The following is a 23,985-nucleotide window of genomic DNA, read 5'->3' on the forward strand; positions in this document are numbered from 1 at the left end:
TAAGATATTACACTGACTCCTAAGTAATTGAATAAAAACTTCACGCGCATAAATATGGAAGAATCTCAGTATAATAATTTGTTTTTACTTTAGTTTTGCTACAGTATGGGTCAAATTACAATAGCTAAAAACATAATTGCTCAAATAATTGGTCAACAACACAGTTAGTCAATAAGCAAGTTTTCTGTTCCCCAAGTGAGCTTTTAAGAATAGTTTATCTTAATAATACCTCTTTTATTAATTAAAATATTTACCTCAAGTTGGATTCACCTATTTACCCCTATATGATTCTGTAGGGCAGGGGCAGGTAAGTGGCTGCCCAAAACTATATATGTAGGTTATTAAGGTAGGTTCAGAAATATAATTCAACGTATATTATATTGCACAGTAATTTTGGAGTTAAATTAGTTTGGGTTCTAAGCTTGCCTTTATGTACCTTTGAATAAACTCTTTGAGCTTCATCTTCTTCATCTGCAAAATACTAAGAATTTTTCCTTAGTCGTTTGATTTATTATCATTTTCTCTTTTATTTAACAGCTGGAAGCATTTACTAATTTTTTTGTGAAAGATGGTTGTAAGACGCTGAAATTTTTGTACCAAGAAGGAGATGTACCTGGTATTGGTAAGAATTTTATGAGGGCAATGTGCCAGTAATTAGATCATGCACGTTAGAGTGCAGCATATTTTTTCTCTTATACTTAGATAATCCTTTATTTATAAAGAAAATGTTACCAGAAGTTTATGTATAAGAAATATAGTGTCTTAAGAACAATACATTCTCAGCCCAAATACATATTTCGGGCCTTGCTATAATGTCTTCAGGAGAAAACATCCTTGTAGAAATCGTTGGCCTCTGCTGGGAATACACATTTTCATTAGAATTTAATTGCATTTCCCCGAAACAGGTGGAGCCATTTTGTCCAGATGATTAGGAGTGGTGGTGAAACCACTGCAGAGCCCCGCAGCTGCCCCCTGCGGTCCTGTCTCAGCATCTTGTGCCTGCTGCAGCTGTCACTTGGAATAGCTGGTTTTCCCTACTGTGCATATTATGCCTGAACTAATTAACATGGTACCAGCTTGTTAAAACTTTGTTTTAATAACTAGATATGTGGGTTACCCTTTTTCTCTGAGACTACTCATCATCAGAGTCCTGTGGATTTACCTTCAACACATCCGTCCTGTTGCTTCTTTCTCACTTGGTTCCTCTGCTGCCTTGGGCTAGGCCTTCCCTGGTGTTCCAGATTGAAAACCAGTATCTCTGTAATCAGATTCTGCCTCTGAAATTCGTACTGCTTATTCCTGCCAAGTATATCTTTTATTGTTCTGCTATTTATTGGATTGGGTCTACATCTCATTTATTCAAGGCCCAGTGTCATCTGGACACACAGTACTTGTCTAGTCTGATCTCCTACTCTTCCAGATGTGAATTTGCTGCTCCCTTTAAGCCCCTCTTCACTGTTTTCTGCATACTAGAGTTATTTCTTTTCCTTTTCTCTGCTCACCTGGCTTTTTCAGATTGCCATTCTTCTCTCCACTCAGCATACCCTACCCGGCTCCTTCAGAACACAACCAGCAGAGCCCTTCCCAGGGTGTTCCAACCCACAGCCATCACTATTCTCCAGACCTCTGTCTCATTTACTGTATCCATGTAAATATAGTACTTGATTGTGTTCTTCTGCCTTCCTCTAATTGTTTAATATGTAAGTCTTGTTTCTTCGACAAAATATGTAAACCTGCAATTAGTGACTAGGTCGGCTTTGTGGATTTTCTGTCTCTAACGGTTCTTATTGGAGGAGGATTATTGTGTGGTCTATATTTTTATAACTTGTTAAAAATTAAAACAATAGCTGAAAATTATAGAAAGATAAAATATCTATAATTAGAAGCAAAATACAGTCCCACTCAGTTGGAGAAAGCACTGTTAACTCCTTAATGAATATTTCTCTATAGCTGGTTGATATACATATTTTACAAAAATGGGATCCAATTCTACATATTATTCTATAGTGGCTATTTAATTTTGATAATATTGTCTTCTTTATGCCAATAAATACATTTATCCAATTAAAATGTTAACATTTGCATTTTATTTCATTAGGCTGACATAACTGTAATTTTCCAAACTGATCTATCAGTAGAATTTAGCTTGTTTACAACTTTTTGCTCCCTGAAACAATGCCTCAGTGAATATTACTGAGTACAAATCTATGTGGATTAGGATTAAATTTTAGAAGAAATTCTCAGAAGGGAAATTGCCAGAGCAAAGGGTACACATATTTTTAATCATTATTTTTGCTACTTACAAAAGTACATTTATCAGTTTGGTAAATATTCATCGACATTTCTTTGTTGTTGTTGTTGTTGTTGTTGAAGCAGAGTCTCACTCTGTCACCCAGGCTAGAGTGCAATGGTGCGATCTTGGCTTACTGCAGCCTCTGCCTCCTGGGTTCAAGTGATTTTCCTGCTTCAGCCTCCTGAGTAGCTGGGATTAACAGGCGCACACCACTGTGCCCAGCTAATGTTTTGTATTTTTAGTAGAGAGGGGGTTTCGCCATGCTGGCCAGGCTGGTCTTGAACTCCTGATCCACCTGCCTCGGCCTCCCAAACTGCTGAGATTATAGGCGTGAGCCACCACACCCAGCCTACGTTTCTTTCTTATATGCATGTGTTAACATGTAAATGCTTATTATCAGTTAAAAATGTGGTTATATAATACATTTTGTTCTTGACTTGGTGTTTGCATTTGACAGGGTAGCCTAGACACTGTTCTATGTCATTACATAAAGATTTACCTCATTCAAAAAATTCGTTATAGTGTAACATTCCATCCTACAGCTGCATTATGATTTTTAGAAAACATTTCCTATTGATGGTCACGTCTCTCCTCTTCATCAGGAAAACTTAAGCTTGTCTTATGTCTTATCAGCCAGAACTGTGTCACATGGCTATCCTGGGGGCCAGGGAGGCTGAGAGAGCGGTTTTCTTTCTAGGGATGTACACAATGGGACAAAGTCAGGTTCTCTTAGCAAAGAAAAAGGGGAGGGTAGTAAATCCCTGTGGAGCCTCGATGAATGGGCATTTGGGCTCTTATATTGCTACATACCATGTATCAGGGTTCTTTGGCTGCAAGCAACAGAAATAGGTCTGGCTTATATGAGCAGAAAACAGTGTTTTGGGAGGCAGAAGATGGATAACAAAATTTAGAACTAGTTGAACAATCAGGTCTCGGGAAGAATAAGAATAGAGCATTTCCACAGATTTCAGGGCAGTTTCTTTAGGATTCATCAGTAGACTTCACCTCTCAAATCCCTTTTTTTCTTTATGTGTATTCATTCAAGGTTTATATTCTTGCAAAGTCTAATTAGTCTAGTTCTTACATGCCCACCTCTACAGAGCCCTGGCACTGGTGTCCTCCAGAATCACAGGGCAGGAGGAATCTCCCAACCCCTCAAAAAGAAAGACTGGGCAGACAAAACATTTCTGTGGCTTTGTGATGTGGATTTTCTATTTCTTTCTTTCCTTTTTTGTTTTTTTGCGATGGGGTCTCACTAGGTTGCCCAGACTGGAGTGCAGTGGCATGATCATGGCTTATTGCACTCTTGACCTCCCAGGCTCAAGTGATTCTCCCGCCTCAACCTCCCGAGTAGTTGGGACTACAGGTACATGCCATTACACCTGGCTAATGTTTTAAAATTATTTGTATTGACAAGGTCTTACTGTGTTGCCCAGGTTGGTCTCAAACTCCTACGTTCAAGCAATCCTCCTGCCTTGGCCTCCCAACGTCCTGGGATTATAGGTGTGAGACGCTGCACCTGGCCAATTTTCTATTTCTTTTATTACATTTTAAATTGGCTATTGCTGCAAATAGAAGGCTGTTGATTTTTGCAAATTAATATTGTGACCAACTAACATAATTCTCATATTTTTAATAATTCTTCTAATTAAAAAAGATTGATAATTAAATGTTTAATTTTCATTGAAATTAGTTCAAGGAAGGATTTAATAGAAGGTGGATACAATGAGTGTATTTAGTACAGGAACTGGATCTTCTTGGGGGAGTCAGTGAAGGCTTCCTGAGATGGTGGCATTTCAGCTGAGATCTGAAAGATGAGTAGGAATTTGTAGGTAAAAGGTTGGGGATGGGATAGGAGAACAGCTTGTATAAGGCCCTGAGGCCAGGCCAAAAGGAACAGAAGTACAGAGTTCAGGGAAAGGTACCCAGAGGAGGCTGCAATTTAAGATGCAATTATTAGCTGGGCACGGTGGCTCATGCCTGTAATCCCAGCACTGAGAGGCTGAGCTGGGCAGATCACTTAAAGTCAGGAATTTGAGACTAGCCTGGCCAACATGGTAAAACCCTGTCTCTACTAAAACTACAAAAATTAGCCAGGCATGATGGCACGTGCCTATAATCCCAGCTGCTTGGGAGGCTGAGGCACGAGAATCACTTGAACCCGGGAGGTGGAGGTTGCAGTGAACTGAGATTGTGCCACAGCACTGCAGCCTGGGAGACAGAGTGAGACTCTGTCTAAAAAAAAAAAAAAAAGATGCAATTATTGGCCAGGCACGGTGGCTCACACCTGTAATCCCAGCACTTTGGGAGGCCGAGGTGGGCAGATCACCTGAGGTCAGGAGTTTGAGACCAGCCTGGCCAACAGTGAAACCCCATCTCTAAGAAAAAAATAAATACAAAAATTGGCTGGATGTGGTGGCACACACATGTAGTCCCAGCTACTTGGGAGGCTGAGGCAGGAGAATGGCTTGAAGGGAGGTGGAGGTTGTAGTGAGCTGAGATTGCACTACTGCACTCCACCCTGGGCAACAGAGCAAGACTCTGTCTCAAAAAAAAAAAAAAAAAGATGCAATTATTGACATCTTCTAGTAGATACCCCCCCAAAAAAATTATTCTATGACCGTATTGAAAACTTCTTACGATAAAGTAAAACAGGAAACAATAGTGTAAGAGCCACAGTAACTTATCTCATTTGATTAGTTATGTGATTATATGCTAAGTTCTTGACTTTTGTTTTCAGAATGTGGTCGAACTATTCCTGGAGCAACTAAAGGGGCAAAAATGATGAAATTGTATATAGACAATGCAGCCCCGGATAAACTAAAAGGACTGTGCATATTTTTTGTTCGTTGCGGTAATGATGTTGCTATAAATGTGAAAACTATTCAAGAGGTATGTTTAAAAATTTCCCCAAATACATAAACATTGAATATATTTTCATAGTCACACTTATGCTTCACTTTGCTTTCCCTTTTTAAGTATAGGACTGAATTGAGTTCCAAGAAAATAAATGTGTTCATATATTAAAGAAACTGAGAAATTGACTATAATAGAGCTTAGTTATATTGACACTTAGATACTGCTTTTGATTTCATGAAAATTTCATTTCTTGATGGTGTGCAAATAACACATTTAATTTTGTTGATGCAAAGTATTAGTTACTTTATTTAACTTCCTCTTCACTCAATATTTTAACTCTTTTATAGTTTTAAAAGAAGAAGGGAGAGTTGTCCTAGAGCGTGGACATTGCTAAACTAGTTCTGGGAAGGCAGGATGATAGAATGGGAAAAGCAAGAATTTTAGCCAGAGAGACCGAAATTTGCCTCTTAGCTTCACCACTGACTAATCACTTAAATGTGTCCTCTGGAAAGTTGCTCATCCTTTCTGAGATTTAGGTCTCTACATTCTTAAATTGGGAATAATAATACACACCTGGCAGGATTGTAGTGACACTAAATGATAATATAAATAAATTCTTATTATATTGCCTGACATACAGTAGGCTCTCGACAAATATTAGTTCTTTTTGTTATTCTTAGAGAGTCTTAATACCTTTTACAATGGGAAAGGGAACTGAAGTCTAATCTTGTTCCTTTTCTGTTATGATAAAAGATTGCTTGAAGAGAGCTTGTTTAGCTTGGTTTAAGATTTTAGGTTGGCAGTTATTTTTCCCTGACCCCTTGTTAATATTTCATGGTATTTCTTGTGGATGATGAGAGCACTCCTGTAAGTGTAATTCATAGGTAATCTGTCTTTTTTTCTTTCTGTTTGCTTTTGCTCTGTCTTCAAAGTCCTGTAGTTTCACCACAATGCCTCTATGTATGGATGTTTCCTCAATCTGCCTTCCATTTCATTAATTCTTTCTTCAACTTATCCATGATTTCATCCATTCATTTTTATAATTTAGCTTTTGTTTTAGCTCAGTTATATGTGCATATAAAGTGAGAAAAAGTCCTTTTATGAAATAGTATAAGTCTTTCATAACTGAAAAACTGACTTCTATGCTATTCTCCAGAAGCAACTATTAAACTCTTTTAATGGATTCTTTTATTTACCTGTATATCTCTAAATAATATGCTCTGATTGCTCCTTTTGTCAATTTAGACATTATCTGTGGCCAGTCGCAGTGGCTTACCCTGTACTCCTGGCACTTTGGGAGGCTGAGGCAGGCAGATTGCCTGAGCTCAGGAGTTCGAGACCACCGTGGGCAACAGAGTGAAACCCTGTCTCTACTAAAATACAAAAAATCAGCTGGGTGTGGTTGTGCACTCCTGGGGTCCCAGCTACTTGGGAGGCTGAGAGATGAGAATTGCTTGAGCCCCCGAGGCAGAGGTTGCAGTGAGCTGAGATCATATCACTGCACTTCAGCTTGGGCTACAGAGTGAGAGAAAAAAAAAAAAGGACATTTTCTGTGGACTTTTCTCTCTGGAAGGTGATAATTTAGCTCTTTTTCTGCCTTCTGACCCTTGTTTCTCCATCCCTCTATTCTTCCAACATAGTTATATTCCAGTTAACTTAATTAAATATTTGTTTACATCATTATAACTAAGTAAATGTAATCACAGATGAGCCATGTAGTGTAACAGTGGTTCTTAAAGTCAAACCCATTTTCATCAGAATACTAAGATGCTAGTTGCCCTTTTCACCAATGTTGACATTTGACTGATGGTGCAGAAGCAATGGTGGGAAAAACTACTGATACGTTAACACAAATCAAGACGACACTAAACTGTATGAGTAGTAATTTTATACTTTATTGCCGCACACTCACAGTTAAAAAACCAGCAATCATTTTTTTTTGTGGCCCTAGACAAGTTTTTTAATCTTAATTTTTTGGCTTAGGATTTCTAAGTCACTTAAGATGTATTAATTGAAATGTCACGCATGGGTGGTGGGCTTTTGATTTCTGGGCTTTTGGTTTCTTATGGCTAGGAATTTATTCCACCAAACTTCTAGGCAAGGGCTTTTCACCAGAAAAAAAAAAAAATTCATGGACAGGGCAACTTTCAACTGAGGATTTTCTTTGCACAGGTTTGGTTCCATGTCCCTCACCTTGAATAGGCTGCAGGCTATTGTTCCTTTCCTATGCAGAAATTAAAGCCTCAAATAAAACATCACTTTGATGAGCAAATATGGGAATAATTAAATTGGGGGCAGAATATAAGTTTGTTAACTTTAGAACTCTAAGGTTCATAACCACTTAAGATTCTCTAATAGTTTATAAAATGTATTAGTTGTCTGTGTTTATTGCAATATAAAACAGGTTATGATTTTTCAGTTCTTTAGTGGGATTGGCATGTTAAATAACATTTAAACTCCACCCTTTCAGGAAGCGCTATTTACTGTTCTGGATGCGTCGAAAGGACTCTTAAATGGAATTAGGGATATGTTGGCAAATACATTTCTACCAGCTGTTCTTGCAACAAACAACTGGGGTGCTTTAAACCAGTCCAAGCAAGGAGAATCTGAAAAACATATTTTCACTGAAACCATCAACAGATATCTTTCATTTTTAGGTGGTAAGTATAAAATTTAATGTTTAGCAAATTGCAAAAAAGAAGCAAATTAACTAAGATATTTCACAAACATTAGAGAAAAAGTTTCTATCTTAAAAGATGTTAATCAAAGTAATTATGAGACTTAGAGGTAAGAAATGAAATCATTAGAACTCATTTTTGAGGATCTTTGGTGGAGTAAGATATATTTTCTTTTTAATTTTACGTTATAACAGGAGGAATCTCTTTCTATAATATTAATGAAAATTTTCACCATATTAAAATATATACTTTATTATGAACTCTTCAAAATCTATACTTTTATTTTTTCATATTGTTACAATGTAAAATTTTGTCAGTAAATTATGAAGTCATAATCTAATGATTAATTAGAATTATATTTCTGTAAAGTATTAGATCTTTAACATTTCAGTAATTAGAGCTTAAAAGTACACATTGACTTTTAACACATTGACATTAAATACTTCCTAATATTAAATATTATTTAATATTTTTATTATATTTAAAATATTTAATATATAAATTAGTATTAAATGTCATTTTTTTTCCTTTTTAGGTATTAGAATAAGTATTGAGGGAACAGTGAAGTTAAAGACAATAGACAATGTTAATTTTTCCAAACTGCACACCTTTGAAGAAGTAACTGCTGCAGCCAGCAACTCAGACACTGTTCATCAGCTAGAGGAGGTGCTGATGGTATGGTACAAACAGATCGAACAGGTGAATTGACTCAAACAATTGCATCTGGACTAGTCGTTTGTATGTGCATCCTAGCCATTGTATTTTGTCTCTAACAGTAAAGGGAAGAGGCATCTCCTTTGACTTTCTTCCAGAATCTGGTTTGAAACTCAGCCAATTTTTGGCTCTAGAGCAAAATCATTCTTCTTTGTGGACCATTTAGAATCAATTTTAAGATATTTCTCACTTCAAGGAAGAAACCATAACAATATGGGTTGAGAATGAAAGAATGAAGAATCAGGAATAGCCAACATTTATCTCCAATAATGTTTAAATTGTTGATACTCTCCATAAAAGAGAGAGGGAAAGGACACAGTGAAGAGCCAGAGTGCTAGACGCTAAATAAGTACCTCTTGGTCAATCAATGGAGTTGTCTGTGCTGTCAAAGAAGTTCAGACTAGGCTGTTTCACATCAGCATCACAGTGGCAAGCCCGCAGCTCTACGGTCAAATTTTTTGGCAGTAAGAAAAGTAATGATAGGAATACAACATATGTCAAAATTATGAGAGGCTCCAACTTACACTATAAACACTGTGAAAGAAAATCGGCTATTACATAATTGCCCTAAACAGAAAGAGGACTCTAGGAACCGCCCCCCAGATCTCTAGTTCATCAGCACAAGACAGCAGAACTAAACAAGAAAATCTTCAGTTATGTGAGGATCAAGGGGAAAAAATCTTGACCAGGCAGGAGGTACAGAAAAGCATTTCCAGTTTTACCTTTCTAGAACTATGTTAAGGAGGAAGGCTGTGCAGTTAGAGTGGCAAAAATTGGAGGACCCCCCTAGGATTTAGAGTGCTGGCCACAGCATTTGCTTCCAGGTGTCCGACTAGGTTATTGAAATGGGTAATTGCCTACTGGATAACTCTTGCAGCCACTGTGCCCAGCCAAGACTTCCTGTTTTTTTAAAAAAATCTTTGGTTACACTTGGAATTGTCAGATTTTTAATTGTTGCCAATATGTTGAGTGTAGAATGATATCTTGGTTTACTTGGTATTACCCTAAATACTATTGAGGTTGAGCATATTTAATGGCTGTTTTGGTTTCCTCTGTGTTGAATTGCTTGTTTATATCATTTACCTGTATCATTTACCCATATCATTGCCTGTTCATATCATTTGCCCGTATCATCCCTTTATTTGTTTGGATGGCTTGGTGTTATCTTACTACATTTTTGGAGGTTAAATAATATTTTCCAGATATTAATCCTGTGTTGGTCCCCATTGTATCATGTTTCATTTGGTATAGTGCCTTTAGTCATGTGGAAATTTAAGTTTTTAATGTAGATAAACATATTAATTACAAATATTAATCCAGCCTCAACCTAGCTATCCCCAGTGACTATAAACTCTGTGCTTTTTGTATTTTACTTATTAAACGCTTTCCTACTCCAGTGTTACAAAGACATTCTCTTAAATTCTTTATTTATTTTAAATAGTGAATATAACACAAAAGTGAATATGATGAAAGGAACAAACTGTAAAATGAACACCTGTGTAACCTTTGCACAAATTAAGAAATAGAACATGGTTAGGCACGGTGGCTCATGCTTATAATCCCAGTACTTTGGGAGCCCAAGGCAAGAGGATCGCTTGACCTCAGGAGTTCAGGACTAGCCTGGGCAACACAGTGAGACCCTGCCTCAAAATAAAGAAAGAAAGAAAAGAAAAAACATAGACCATTACCAGCGCCTTAAAATGTCCTTGCATTTCTCTTCCCAGTTTTAAACAGCTTTTCTTCCCCCTAGTGGTAACTATTATCTTGATAATTATGCTTTTCAATTCCATGTTTTTCTTTCTAGTTTTACCCTGTCTCCTACATTTTCTTTTAGAAATGTTACCATTTTATTTTTAACATTTAGGTGTTTAATCCATCTGGAATTGTGCGTGTGTGTATGATGTGAGGCAGAAATCTAATTTTGTGTTTTTCATGTACCTATAGTTAGCCAATGTCTCAATTTAAGATTATCTGTTAAATTGTTTAATAGTCCATTTTTTTCCTAACATATTTGTAATATAACCTCTGTCATATATAAAGTTGTTAGACCCTTTTGTTTATCTCGCTGGTCTATTTATTTACTTTTTTATACTATGGTATGCTGCTTTAATTCTGTAGCGTTTTACTAAACCAACATTTGGCACACCAAGTCTTTTCTCTGTTTTTCCTCAAAATTACATTGACCATTTCAGACTAATTGTTTTTCAAAATTAATTTTAAGACTAATTTTTAAAGTATCATGAAAAACTCTATTGAGATTTTGATTAGAATTTCATTGAATGTGTACATGAATTTAGAGAAAACTGCCATCTTTGTATAATTGAATTTTCCATCCATGAACATGATATACCTCCCCATTTAGGTAGGTCTTTTGTGTGTGTAAAATAAGTTTTAAAATTCTCTCCAAAAGGGTTTTGCATGTGTTTCATTAGATTAATTTCTAGTTATCTTATCACTGTTTTTCTTTGCTGTTGTAAATTGTATCTTTTTGGAAATTAAATTTTCAGACTGCAAGATAGCTTGTAAAGAAGTGATACTAATTTTTATGTATAGATCTAGCAACTTTACTGAATTGCTCACGTTTATTAATTGTAAAAAGTTTGTCTTTAGTCTTTTTGTTTTTTTTCCTTTTTTTTTTTTTTTTTTTTTTGAGGCAGGGTCTCATTCTGTCACCCAAGCTGGAGTGCAGTGGCATGATCATAGCTCGCTGCAGCCTCCAACTTCTGGGCTTAAGTGATCCTCCCGCCTCAGCCTCCTGAGTAGCTGGGACTACAGGCATGCACCACCACATCCGACTAATTTAAAAAATTTCTGTGGAGAAGGGTTCTTGCCTTGTTGCCCAGGCTGGTCTTGAACTCCTGGGCTCACGCAATCCTCCACCTCAGCCTTCCAAAGTGCTGAAATTACAGGTGGGATCCACTGCTCCCAACCTTAGATATGCTAGTTTAAAAATGTAGCAAACTATATCATCTGTGATTATACCATTTTTGGTTTTTTATTTCCAATTCTTATGCCTTCTGTTTCTTTAGTTATCTTGTTCTGGGATATCTATTACCAGGTGGAATAGAAGTGGGTGGTGATTGTGGCAAACTTGTCATGTCCTTGGTTTTAAAGTGATATTTTCTAAAATGTCACCTTTGACCAGGTATGGTTACTCATGCCTATATTCCCAACACTTTGGGAAACTGAGGCAGGAGGATCACTTGAGCCCAGAAGTTTGAGACCAGCCTGGGCAATATAGTGACATGCTATCTCTACAAAAAATTAAAAATTAGCTGTCTGTGGTAGCACTTGCCCGTAGTCCTAGCTACTGAGTAGGAAGAGGCGGGAGGATTGCTTCAGCCCAGGAGGTTGAGGCTGTAGCGTGCTGCGATTGTGCCACTGCACTCTAGCGTAGGCAACAGAGTGAGACCCTGCCTCAAAACAAACATACAAACAAAAAAACCCCAAAACCAAAAAACTACCTCCCCACCACCAAAAAAAAAAAACCCAAAATAAATAAGAGAAACTGTCACCTTTAAATATTACGTTTGCTGGAGCATTTTAGTAGATAGTATCTATCGTATTGAAGAAGTTCTCCTCTAGTCTTCATTTACTAAGAGTTTTTAAACATTATTTGGTATTGAACATTATTTATACTTTTAGCTGCCTTCAAAAAGATGCAATCAGATTTTAACAAGGAAGAGTGTAACATTTCTATATTTTATAAATTTTTTTTGATTGCAGGTACTTATTGAGAGTGAGCAGATGAGAAAAGAAGCTGATGATTCAGGTCCACTCACTGAATTGGAACACTGGAAACGCATGTCAGCCAAGTTCAACTATATCATTGAGCAGATTAAAGGGCCAAGTTGTAAGGCTGTCATAAATGTTCTAAATGTTGCACACTCCAAACTGCTAAAGGTAAAAGCCTTTTTATTTAAAGTTTGGTATACTTCAGAACAAGCAACTAGAAAATTATCCTATTGAACTACTCGTTAGTATAATATACTGGGGAATCGTGTTTAGAAGTGTTAGCCTTTGAGTAAGGCTTTTACATATATCACAATTATTTCCAGAAGAGGAAATGAAGATTTATTTCTCGGGATTTCACAGACCAATTTTGACTCTGTGCTATGGAGTGATTTCTAGGAAAGTGATCATCTTTTATTTTTAAATTGTTTTTGAAATTATAAATCAATGAAGAAATCAATATAGGCTCATTGAGGTAAACAACTGCATATAGAGTCAAAAGTAAAATACATCTCATCCCCACGATTCTACCTCCTTTCCTAGAGGTCATCTTTATTTACAGTTTGGCTTGATGCTAGATCCTTTTCTTTTCTTTCTTTTTGAAACAAGGTCTCATTCTGTCACTCGGGTGGGGTGCAATGGTGTGTTCACGGCTCACTGCAGCCTCCACCTCCCAGGCTCAAGCGATTATCTTGCCTCAGCCTCCTGAGTAGCTGGGACTAACAGGCATGCGCCGCCACCGCGCCCGGCTAATTTTTGTATTTGTTGTAGAGATGGGGTTTCACCAAGTTGCTCTGGGTGCTCTCAAACTCCTGAGCTCAAGCGATCCGCCCACCTCAGTCTCCCAAAGTGCTGGGATTACAGGAGTGAGCAACCGCGCCTGGCTTCCTTTTCTTTCTTTCTTTAAATGTATTTCTTTCTTTGCACAGAAAAATAAACTAATACTTTTTTGGTAAAAGATTTAAGCGGTACGAATAAAACAAGTCTCTCTTAATCACATGCCCTTAGCCCCACCACCCACAACTCTGTGTCCTGAATAGTAAGCACAGAAAGACAACCACACTTTTCTATTTTGTTTTTTTCCTCAAACTTCTTGTGGTATTTATGTGTGAGTTTACTACGCACAAATGACATAGTTTAGTTTTGTGTTTCTAACTTTTAAATTAAATAAATGTCATAGCATAATATTTTTCAACTTCCCTTCCCCACCCCTGATAGTATATCTTGGAGAGTTATGCCTGTTAGATCGAGCTTGAGCGGTGTGGTTTCCAAAAAAATGTTGTTGTTGTGTTTTTTTTTCTTTTTCTTTGTTTTTTATTTATTATTATTATTATACTTTAAGTTTTAGGGTACATGTTTTTTTTTTTTTTTTCTTTTTAGACAGAATCTAACTCTGTCACCCAGGCTGGAGTGCAAAGGCACGATCACGGCTCACTGCAGCCTCGACCTTCCAGGCTTAAGCCATCCTCCCACTTCAGCCTCCTGAGTAGCTGGGACTACTGTCATACTCCACCATGCCTGACTAATTAAATAATTTTTTAAAAATGTTGTCCAGGCTAGTCTTGAACTCCTGGGCTCAAGCGATTCTTCCACCTCAGCCTCCCAAAGTGCTGGGATTACAGGTGTAAGTCATTGTGCCTTGCCCAAAATGTTAATACAGCCTGTTAGGTTTTATCTGATCATTTCCCTGTTTGTGGACCAATTTTCCCCTTTCTTTTTTTGCAAGTCTGAGATATAATTCACATACTATATATTTTATCCATTTAAAGTGAACTATTCAGATATTTTTAGTGTATTCATAGTTGTACAAATATCACCACAATCCAATTTTAGAACATTTTCATCACCTTAAAGAGAAACTCCATATCCTTCAGCTCTCACCTTCCCATTTCCAACATTTCCCCTTCCCCCCAACCCTCTGTCTAGATTTGCCTATTCTGGACATTTTATATAAATGGAATTGTAGATTCTTTGCCTTTCGTTACTGGTTTCTTTCACTTAGCATAATGTTTTCAAGTTTCGTCCATGTTGTAGCCTGTATCAGTATGTCATTCCTTTTTATGGCTGAATCATATTCTGTTGTATGAATATACCACATTTTGTTGATCAGTTTATGGACATTTGGGTTGTTCCCATTTTTTTGGCAATTATGCATAACGCTGCTATGAACATTCATGTACTGTACAACTTTTTGTGTTGATATATATTGTCATTTGTCTTGGTTATTATACCTAGGGGTGGAATTTCTTGGTCACATGTTAACTCTATGCTCAACTTTTTAAGGAAAATGGTTCCTTTTGTATGTGTTTATAAATATTGCTGCAGTTGAAGCTTTTATATGTCCATATGCAAATATTTCCTTAGGTTGGATACTCCACAACTTTTCAGTACGAATTATCAGTTAAGTTATTATTATTATTATTTTTTTGCCAGGCATGGTGGCCTACACCTGTAGTCTGAGCTACTTGGGAGGCTGAGGCGGGAGGATTGCTTGAACTCAAGAATTTAGAGCTGTAGTGCACTATGTTGATTGGCTGTCCACATTATGTTTGGCATCGATATAGCAGTGATGTCCCAGGAGTGAGGTGATGAGGGTGCCTAAGGTGAACTGATCAGGGTCAGAAACAGAGCAGATCAAAACTCTTGTGCCGATCAATAGTGGGATCATGCCTATGCATAGCCACTGTACTCCAGGCTGGGCAATGTAGTGAGACCCTATCTCATTAAAAAAACTAAAAAAAAATTTTTGGGGTGCCAACCTGACATATGGAAAATGACTTGTTTTATTTTGTTCTTTCCTTGTTAGTAGTGAAGTTGTTCAGTTTTTGCATGTTTACTGGCTATTCATATTTCTTTTGTGAATTTTCTTTTTGTGTCTTTCCCTTATTTAGAAAAATTCAGACATTGTTTTGTACTGATTTATAGGAGTTCTTTATTTTTTAATTTTTTTGAGACAGGCTTCTCTTCATCACTCAGGCTGGAGTGCAGTGGCACTATCATGATTCACTGCACCCTCGACCTCCCGGCTCAAGTGATCCTCCCGCCTCAGCCTCCTGAGTAGCTGAGACTACAGGCATGTGCCACTGTGCCTAACTAATTCTAAAAATTTTTTAAATAGAGGTAGGGTCTCTCTGTGTTGCCCAGGCTGGTCTCAAACTCCTGGCTCAAGGAATCCTCCTGCCTCACACTCCCAAAGTGTTGGGATTACAGACGTGAGCCACTGTGCCCAGCCACTTGGAGTCCTTTATATAATATGGATATTAATCACTTGTTATATTTGTTGGGTGAAGTAATTCACCATGACTCCTGGGCATCTCTGCATGTTTTCACTATATATGAAAAGAATGCAAGGTCCATTCTGCTCTTTATCTGAACATCTCTCAGAGTTGTATTTGCAGTGAGCAAACTTGAGGGGTCAGTTCACGTGTCCCTCAGACAAAGAGCAGAATTACTGTCTCTTACTCTAAAAAGGACAAATTCCCCTAAACTCAGTGTTCCTCACCTGTAACACAACCTGTTGCAGGTGCAAGCATCAGTTTGTGGATATTTAGGGTCATGGGGGAACAAATGCAACATAATGCTCATGCCATTTGCTGTGATGTAATATAATCCTTGTCTCTGAACCCAAATCTCACGTTTTCTCCCTTCATCCATAAAACAGTAAAAGGCTAATGCATTAACTTCTAAGCAGGGTAAAATCCTAGACCCCCATATGGACCTTGACAATTACAGTGCAAACTTTTTCCTAGTCTGTGGCTTGTATTTTTCGAAACTTGAACACTTGAAATCATTTTAGACTTGTGGAAGAGTCAGCCAGGATAGTACAGAGAGTTCCTGCCTGCTCTTCATCTATCTTCCCCTAATGTTAACGTCTTAAAACTATTGTACAATGATCAGAATGAAGGGATAACGTTGGTACGATACTATTAACGATGCTACACACACTTTATATTTCTCCAGGTTTTCCACTTATGTATTTTTATCTGTTCTGGGATCCAATCCAGGATCCTATTTACATTTGACTGTCATGTCTCTTTAGCCTCCTCCAATGGAACAGTACCTTAGTCTGTAGTTGTACTTCATGGCCTTGATACTTTTGAATAGTAATGGTCAGTTATTTAGAAGAATGTCTCTCAATTTGGGTTTGTCTGATGGTTTCTTGTGAATACATTGAGGTTATGCATCTTTGGTAAGAATGCCAGAGTTGATGTGTTCTTCCCAGTACGACTTATCAGGGGGTACATTATATTGATGTGCCTTATTACTGTTGATTTAAAATGATCATTTAGTTAGGGTGGAATTTGCCAGGTCTCTGTACTGTACACATATTGTATTTTGTGGAAGATAACCTTAAACTACATGAATAGCTTTCATAGGTGGATCTTGACTGCGGCAATCATTACTGTGGTATGCTAATGGTGGTTTCCTAGTTCCCTCATTCCTTCCACGTTTATTAATCAGAATTCTTATGTAAGAAAAAGTTGTCTCTTCTCTCACTGTAGTTATGTATTTGATCGTTTATTTTCATTAATATAGCCTCATGGGTATTTATTTCATGCTTTCGGTTATAATTGAATACTATCATTATTTAGTTTGTTGCTCAAATTGTTTCCTCTTTGGCCATTGGGAAATCTTTCAGGTTGGCTTGTGTGTTTCCTTCTGATTCCCTTACTCTGTTTGGACCAATTCTTTACTCTCTACCACTAGATAAATGCTCAAGGCTCACTTTGAGTTTGTTCTGCCCTACTCCTGGGATCAGCACTTCTCCAAGGAGCCTGGGTTTATTTTATTGGAGAGTAGTATTTAGGAACCAAAATCTGGTTGCTAGGTGTGCTTACTTCTTACTTGTATTTTAATTTTTTAAAAATGGAATTATTTATAATGTTTTTTTATATTTAGATGAATTAATTTTTTTCAGCCTTTTATTGCTTTTGTCTTTCATGTATTGTTTAAAAGACCTTCTTAAGAAGAATAAATTGGCTGGGCGTGGTGGCTCACGCCTGTAATCCCAGCTATTCGGGAGGCTGAGAAAGGAGAATCGCTTGAACCTGGGAGGTAGAGGTTGCAGTGAGCCGAGATCGTGCCACTGCACTCCAGCCTATGCGTTGGGAGCGAGACTCCATCTCAAAAAAGAAAAAAAAAAGAAGAAGAAATTAAGGTTAACCTAAATTTAAAATAGAATTACCCTTTTCTTCTATTTCTAGGGTTTTATTTCTTTATACTTTATTCTTCAGTTAACTTGGAATTTATTTGTGTGAATCGTGTAAGATTTAATAATAATGATAATAATAGCAGCTAACATTTATTGTGTGCTTACTATGTGCCAAGCATTGTGTTCAGTATCTTACCTATAACATTTCATTTAACCCTCACATCAGCTGGATCAAATGGATCTTTTTATTATCTTCCCCATTTTGTATATAGAACAGTGAGAGATTAAGTTTCTTGTTCAAGGTCACAGAGTTAGTAAGAGGGGAAGCAGGATATAAGGTCATGCACTTACCTCTTGAGCTAGCATTCTTTTTCCCAAATGGCTGGCTAATTTTGCCAGCACTGTTTGTCATTTTCTTTTTTCTTTTTTTTTTTTGAGACAAAATCTCACTGTGTTGCCCAAGCTGGAGTGCAGTGGTGCGATCTTGGCTCACTGCAACCTCCACTTCCCAGGTTCAAGCAATTCTCCTGCCTCAGCCTCCTGAGTAGCCGGGACTACAGGCACGTGCCACCATACCCAGCTAATTTTTGTATGTTTAATAGAGACAAGGTTTCACTACATTGGCCAAGCTGGTCTTGAACTCCTGACCTTGTGATCTGCCCATCTTGGCCGCCCAAAGTGCTGGGATTACCGGTGTGAGCCACCGCGCTTGGCCACTGTTTGTCATTTTCTTGTAATCATCATAATTTTTATACATCTACTCTTTGTTCTTCTTTTCCAGATTTGTCTTAACAATTCGTGTATTTTCATCCTTTGGTATACATTTTGAAATAAGTTTATACAGTTTTTTCCTCCAAAATACCAAGTTTTGAGACTTAGTTTTATGTATTTTTGAACTGTATGTAAATGGAGTCATATCATATATTCAGCAACCAACTTTTACTCAACATTATTTGTGAGAATTCATCATGTTAATGTGTGCATTCTACCTTTGTTTTTATTGCTGTATCATATTCTGTTGCATGAATGCACCACAATTTATTTATCTATTATCCCAGAATGGACATTTGGATTGTTTCTAGTTTGGGGTTATTGCAAGCAATGATTCAAAGAACATTCGTATTCATGTCTCCTGGTGCACATGTGTGAGAATTTCTCTAAGGCATGTCCCTAGGAGAGAATTTATGAATTTGTGGGTCAAAGGCATATACCTCTTGGAGAGAGGTCTCTAATGATCTGCCATAGTGACCTTCAGACATTTTGTATTAAAAATATTAATCTGTAGTATTTAGAAAGGATACAAAGCAAATGTGGTAGCAAATCTATGAATGACATTGAAGAGGGAGGGAAAGAAATATATTGGATGACAATGTAAAGATCCAAGAAGGTCTTCAGTGGTAAGAGTGGGGATGCCATACTGATATCCCAACCTCTTTGTTGGATGGGTTTGTTGACAAACTGTTTGGCTCCCATTGTTTTTTTAAAATGGTTTTGTTCAGAGCATGTTATTTCTGTTTTTGCTGAGTAGACCTCTCCGTTTCATGCTCTCTTCATCTCTGACCAGTTCTGAAGCAGGCACTTGATTTTATCATCCCAAGTATGTAAGAGTGGTCAGTTAATAATAAGATAACATTGGCCGGGCGTGGTGGCTCATGCCTGTAATCCCAGCACTTTAGGAGGCTGAGGCAGGAGAATGGCGTGAACCCGGGAGGCAGAGCTTGCAGTGAGCTGAGATCATGCCACTGCACTCCAGCCTGGACGACAGAGCGACTCCGTCTCAAAATAATAATAATAATAATAACATAACATTTATTAAGAATAGGTTAAAAATCCTGAAAGAATTTGAAGGAGAGAAATTGATCAACTTTGGATAAAGACTTAACAGTTTTAGTTGAATCCATTGATAGAATGATATTACTGATGCGAGTCAACTTGATCCTAGGCTGCTTTATGAGAGGTATAGTTTCCAGAAAAAAGGAAGGTGATGTTTTGGCTCTTCTCAGCATTGGCCAGATCACACTGAAGGCTTCCTTTCATTCCTGAGGCATATGTATTTAGAGTGATGTTGTGTGTGTCCAGAGTAGAAAGGCCAAGAGGTTGAAGCTATTAAGACCATGTCCTTGGAACCAACCCAAAAGCTCATCAATGATAGACTGGATAAAGAAAATGTGGCACATACACACCATGGAGTACTATATGGCTATAAAAGGGAGTGAGATCATGTCCTTTACAGGGACATGGATGAAGCTGGAAGCCATCATCCTCAGCAAATTAACATAGGAACGGAAAACCGAACACCGCATGTACTCACTCATAAGTGGGAGTTGAACAGTGAGAACACATGGACACAGGGAGGGGAACATCACACACTGGAGCCTGTCGGGGGATCAGTGGGGAAAGGGGAGGGAGAGCATTAGGACAAATAGCTAATGCATGCGGGGTTTAAAACCTAGATGAGGGGTTGATAGGGGCAGCAAACCACCATGGCACATGTATACTATGTAACAAACCTGCACATTCTGCACTTATATCCTGGAACTTAAAGTAAAAAAAAAAAAAAAAAAAAAAGGCAATGTCTTATTAAATGACTAAAGGCACACAGAGTGCTCATCTTTGAATAAAAGACCTAGTGATGATATGGTAAATGTCTTCAAACATTTGAAGGGATGCTGTGTGTTCACTAGGCTCCATTATGCAAAACTATACAGATGAGCAGAGATTACAGAAAGAACTTTCTCATAATCAGTTATTTAAGCAGGTACTATTTGATGACCACTTACAAGAAACTGTTGATTTCAGATTGACTTCACTTTGCTAGTAAGGTTTTTGTTTTGAATAATGTTCTTTTTTTTTTTTTTTTTGAGACGAAATCTCACTCTGTCACCCAGGCTGGAGTGCAGTGGCATGATCTCTGGCTCACTGCAAGCTCCGCCTCCCAGGTTCACGCCATTCTCCTGCCTCAGCCTCCTGAGTAGCTGGGCCTACAGGCACCTGCCACCACGCCCAGCTAATTTTTTGTATTTTTAGTAGAGATGGGGTTTCACTGTGTTAGCCAGGATGGTCTCGATCTCCTGACCTCGTGATCCACCCACCTTGGCCTCCCAAAGTGCTGGGATTACAGACGTGAGCCACCATGCCCTGCCATAATGTTCTGTTTTAATAACTTGACCCAGAGTAATATAATGACACAAATAATTAACCTGGAAAAGTCATTCCTGGTAGAAGCAGGTCCAGTTCAAGCCTACAGACAGGATTTTAATTATAAACAGAATGAGTCTTCAGTTTTAGTAAATCGTTTAAGGTGCTTGTTGTAACTTTGTCTCAAGTATTATAAGAAAAATATATATTAGTTACACTTAAATATCTACCATTTTAGTATATGTATGATTAGGGAAGACTGAATTTCCTGAGTAAACTTTAGCACACTGATCTATTTGGATGTTTCACAGAATTCTTATACCTTTTTTTCTTAGAATTGGCGTGATTTGGATGCAAGAATCACTGATACAGCAAATGAATCCAAAGATAATATCAGATATTTGTATACTTTGGAAAAAGTGTGTCAACCTCTCTATAACCATGACCTAGTAAGTATGCTTTTAAAGTACTATTTTAAACTGAGTGCAGTGGCTCGCACCTGTAATTCTAGCTACTCAGAAGGCTGAGGTGGAAGGATCGCTTGAGTCCAGGAGTGCAAGGCTGCAGTGAGCTATGGTTGTGCCACTGCATTCCAGCTTGAGCAAGAAGACCCCATCTATAAAAAAAAAAAAAAAGTACAATTTAAGAAACTGACTTGTATAATTAATGCATTAAAAATCTTTAATATGTGTATATTGGGGAAAAACATCCTGCCCAAAGTTATTTAAAATATATATTTTCCTCTTATGTATTTATGAAGAATGATAAACTATATTTAATATTTTAACCCATATTTAAATATATAGTGAATCATTAGTATAGTATGAAATAAGCAAGACAAATATTAATATATTACTAACTCTTTGCTGCATAACAAATTACCTCAGAACTGAGTGGCTTAAAAACAATGAGCATTCATCATGTCAGAGTTTCTGTGGCTCAGGAATCCAGGCAAGGCATAGCTAAGAGCTTCTGCTTCAAGGTCTCTCATGAGGTTGCCCACAGGCTAAGTGGGGCTGTGGTCTCATCTGAAGTGGGGGAGGCTGACTGGGGAGAGTCTTCTTCTCAGCTCACTCATGTGGTTATTGGCAGGCCCCAGTCCCTAGCCACGTGGGCCTCTCCACCTGGCAACTTGCTTCCCTTGGAGTGAGTGATCCAAGAGTGAGCAAGAGAATGAGAGAACACCCAAGTTGGAATCCACCTTCTTTTTATAACCTAATCTCTGAAGTGACAGCCCATCATTTCTGTTGTATTCTATTGGCTAGAAGCAAGTGAATCTGGTTCACTCTGGGTGGGTAGGGGAGTATACAAGCGTGTGAGTATTATGTGGGTGAGCATCACTGGGGCCATCTTTGGGGCTGCCTATCAAGGTAGATATTTCCCAGTTTACAGATTAGGAAACCAAAACTCATCATGTTGTAGTGACTCAGCTGATTAGCATCACTCAGCTAATCAGGGATGCAGGACAGAACCCATCTTCTAATTTCTAGCCCACTCTTCTCATAATATTTCCATAGAGATCCTTTAAAGAACATGTTAGCACTACCATTTGCTTTTATTTTTTAAAAGTTTAAATTAACTTCAAATTTATAATCTGGTATTTCATAATATTTCATATAAAATATGAAAATTAAAAAAATCTCTATCCTTTATTTAACAGAAGGAGAAGTCAAGGAAGCTAGTAGTTGTTGAGAACTTAGGGCAGGATTTCCCCATTTTTCCTGGATGTTACTTCTTTTGTAAATCATTTGTAGGCAGGAGGGCTGCCCAGACAGCTGCATTTTTAAAGATGTTCCCAGGCTTGAGAATCCTTGACCTTTTGTTATGGGCATTGTGCTACATGCTTTAAATATGTTTTCATTCTCTATGCACAATGACCCTCATTTCAAAGATTAGGAAGCCGAGTTTGAACATTTCTATGATGATGCATGATGGGACCAAATTTGAATCTAGCTATCTCTAGCATTATGGGTTGTATTATTTTCCGACTTTACTATGTTGCTTCTTCAAGGTATTCTCTAAATTGAAATGCTTCTCTTCCCTTCCTCCCCCCACCCCACCACCCCGGGATGGAGTCTGTCTCTGTCACCCAGGCTGGAGTGCAGTGGTGCTATCTCTGCTCACTGCAACCTCCGCCTCCCGGGTTCAAGCAATTCTCCTGATTCAGCCTCCTGAGTAGCTGGGATTACAGGTGCATGCCACCATGCCCAGCTAATTTTTGTATTTTTAGTAGAGACAAGGTTTCGCCATGTTGGCCAGGCTGCTCTCAAACTCCCGACCGCAAGTGATCCACCCGCCTCCACCTCCCAAAGTGCTGGGATTACAGGCGTGAGCCATCGTGCACAGCCCAATGCTTTCAAATTAATTTAATTTGTGTCTGATACCTGTGTTCAGTATTCTTCACTCTCATTTTTTAAGAAGTAGTCAAATCTTCCATGTAGGTGGTGGCACTGGCCGCATGGTTTTGTTGACCAACCTCCTTGGGTCAATGTAGGTTTCATCCTAGAGTCAGGGAGAAGGAAAGAGGTTATGGCCTATATCACTTAGATTTGGAGAAGGAGGTGTAGAGGCAGTTCATAATCATTCCAAGAGTGTTAGTAGTCAAGAAGTTTAATATGAAAGGGGAGGGAAAAATGTCAGTTGAGAGTCTTGGACAAGTGCATTTCTTACTGCCATGAGGAATCCATTATCCATCAGGGGGCACCATGAGAGGGGACAGGAAGACTTTAGAAGCAGAGTCTTTTAATTGAGTCCATAAAGAGATTATAGATTTTATTTAAAACTTGTTAGTGTTATTTGCAAAGAGATGACTTTTTAAAAAATTACAGCTTTATTTTAGATTCGAGGATACATGCGCAGGTTTGTTACATGGGTATATGACATGATGCTGAGGTTTGGGGTATGGATGCTGTCACCCAGGTAGTGAGCACAGTACACAATAGGAAGTTTTTCAGCTCACACCTCTCTCCCTTTCTCCCCGCCAAGAATTATGACTTTCTTAAACTTCATTCTTCTCATTTTTACCCCTGCTACTAGTAGCTGGACTTGTGTTGTGAACCTTTGTAAAATTTGTTTAATATAAGAACATTTATATTATTTCTTAGGTATTTCTGTGCACGTGACCCCAAGTAAAGAAAATCAAACTGTATATGGTGTTGGAGAAATAGGGCCATTGCTTGGCTTACTTGGCAGCTCAATGACTTAATTCCCCAACTTTACAATGTGAGCAATTAAAATTTCTGTCCAAGAAAAATTAAAATTATTACATGTCACAAGCATTTCGGATTGCTCACAAGATTTGAAGATGCAAATATGAAATACACATAATACCTAAAGCCTACTCCAGGGCTACCGCAAGTAGCTCTTGATGTGAAAAAATAATAGATGAAGTGAATATGGCACAATGTTCACATTTGTCA

The 23,985-nt window shown here is 37.9% G+C and overlaps 1 protein-coding gene across 12 annotated transcripts in view; it reads left to right on the plus strand.

The window, feature by feature from the left end:
* The window catches only part of DNAH8 (dynein axonemal heavy chain 8), a 343,702-nt gene that overhangs the window by 14,941 nt on the left and 304,776 nt on the right, over window positions 1–23,985 (plus strand). For 9 of the 12 annotated variants that reach the window (XM_055263328.2, XM_063632277.1, XM_063632276.1 and 6 more), the window contains exons 4-9: window positions 538–622; window positions 5,034–5,185; window positions 7,623–7,812; window positions 8,366–8,529; window positions 12,271–12,447; window positions 20,902–21,015. In XM_055263328.2, coding sequence (XP_055119303.2) covers window positions 538–622; window positions 5,034–5,185; window positions 7,623–7,812; window positions 8,366–8,529; window positions 12,271–12,447; window positions 20,902–21,015 — 882 coding nt within the window. Of the gene's footprint in view, window positions 1–537; window positions 623–3,543; window positions 3,660–5,033; window positions 5,186–7,622; window positions 7,813–8,365; window positions 8,530–12,270; window positions 12,448–20,901; window positions 21,016–23,985 lie in introns of those variants that run through there. The other 3 variants (XM_063632282.1, XM_063632280.1, XM_063632283.1) reach the window with 3 other exon arrangements.

Source organism: Symphalangus syndactylus, chromosome 23 (genome assembly GCF_028878055.3).
Source record: "Symphalangus syndactylus isolate Jambi chromosome 23, NHGRI_mSymSyn1-v2.1_pri, whole genome shotgun sequence".
Classification (NCBI taxonomy): domain Eukaryota; kingdom Metazoa; phylum Chordata; class Mammalia; order Primates; family Hylobatidae; genus Symphalangus; species Symphalangus syndactylus.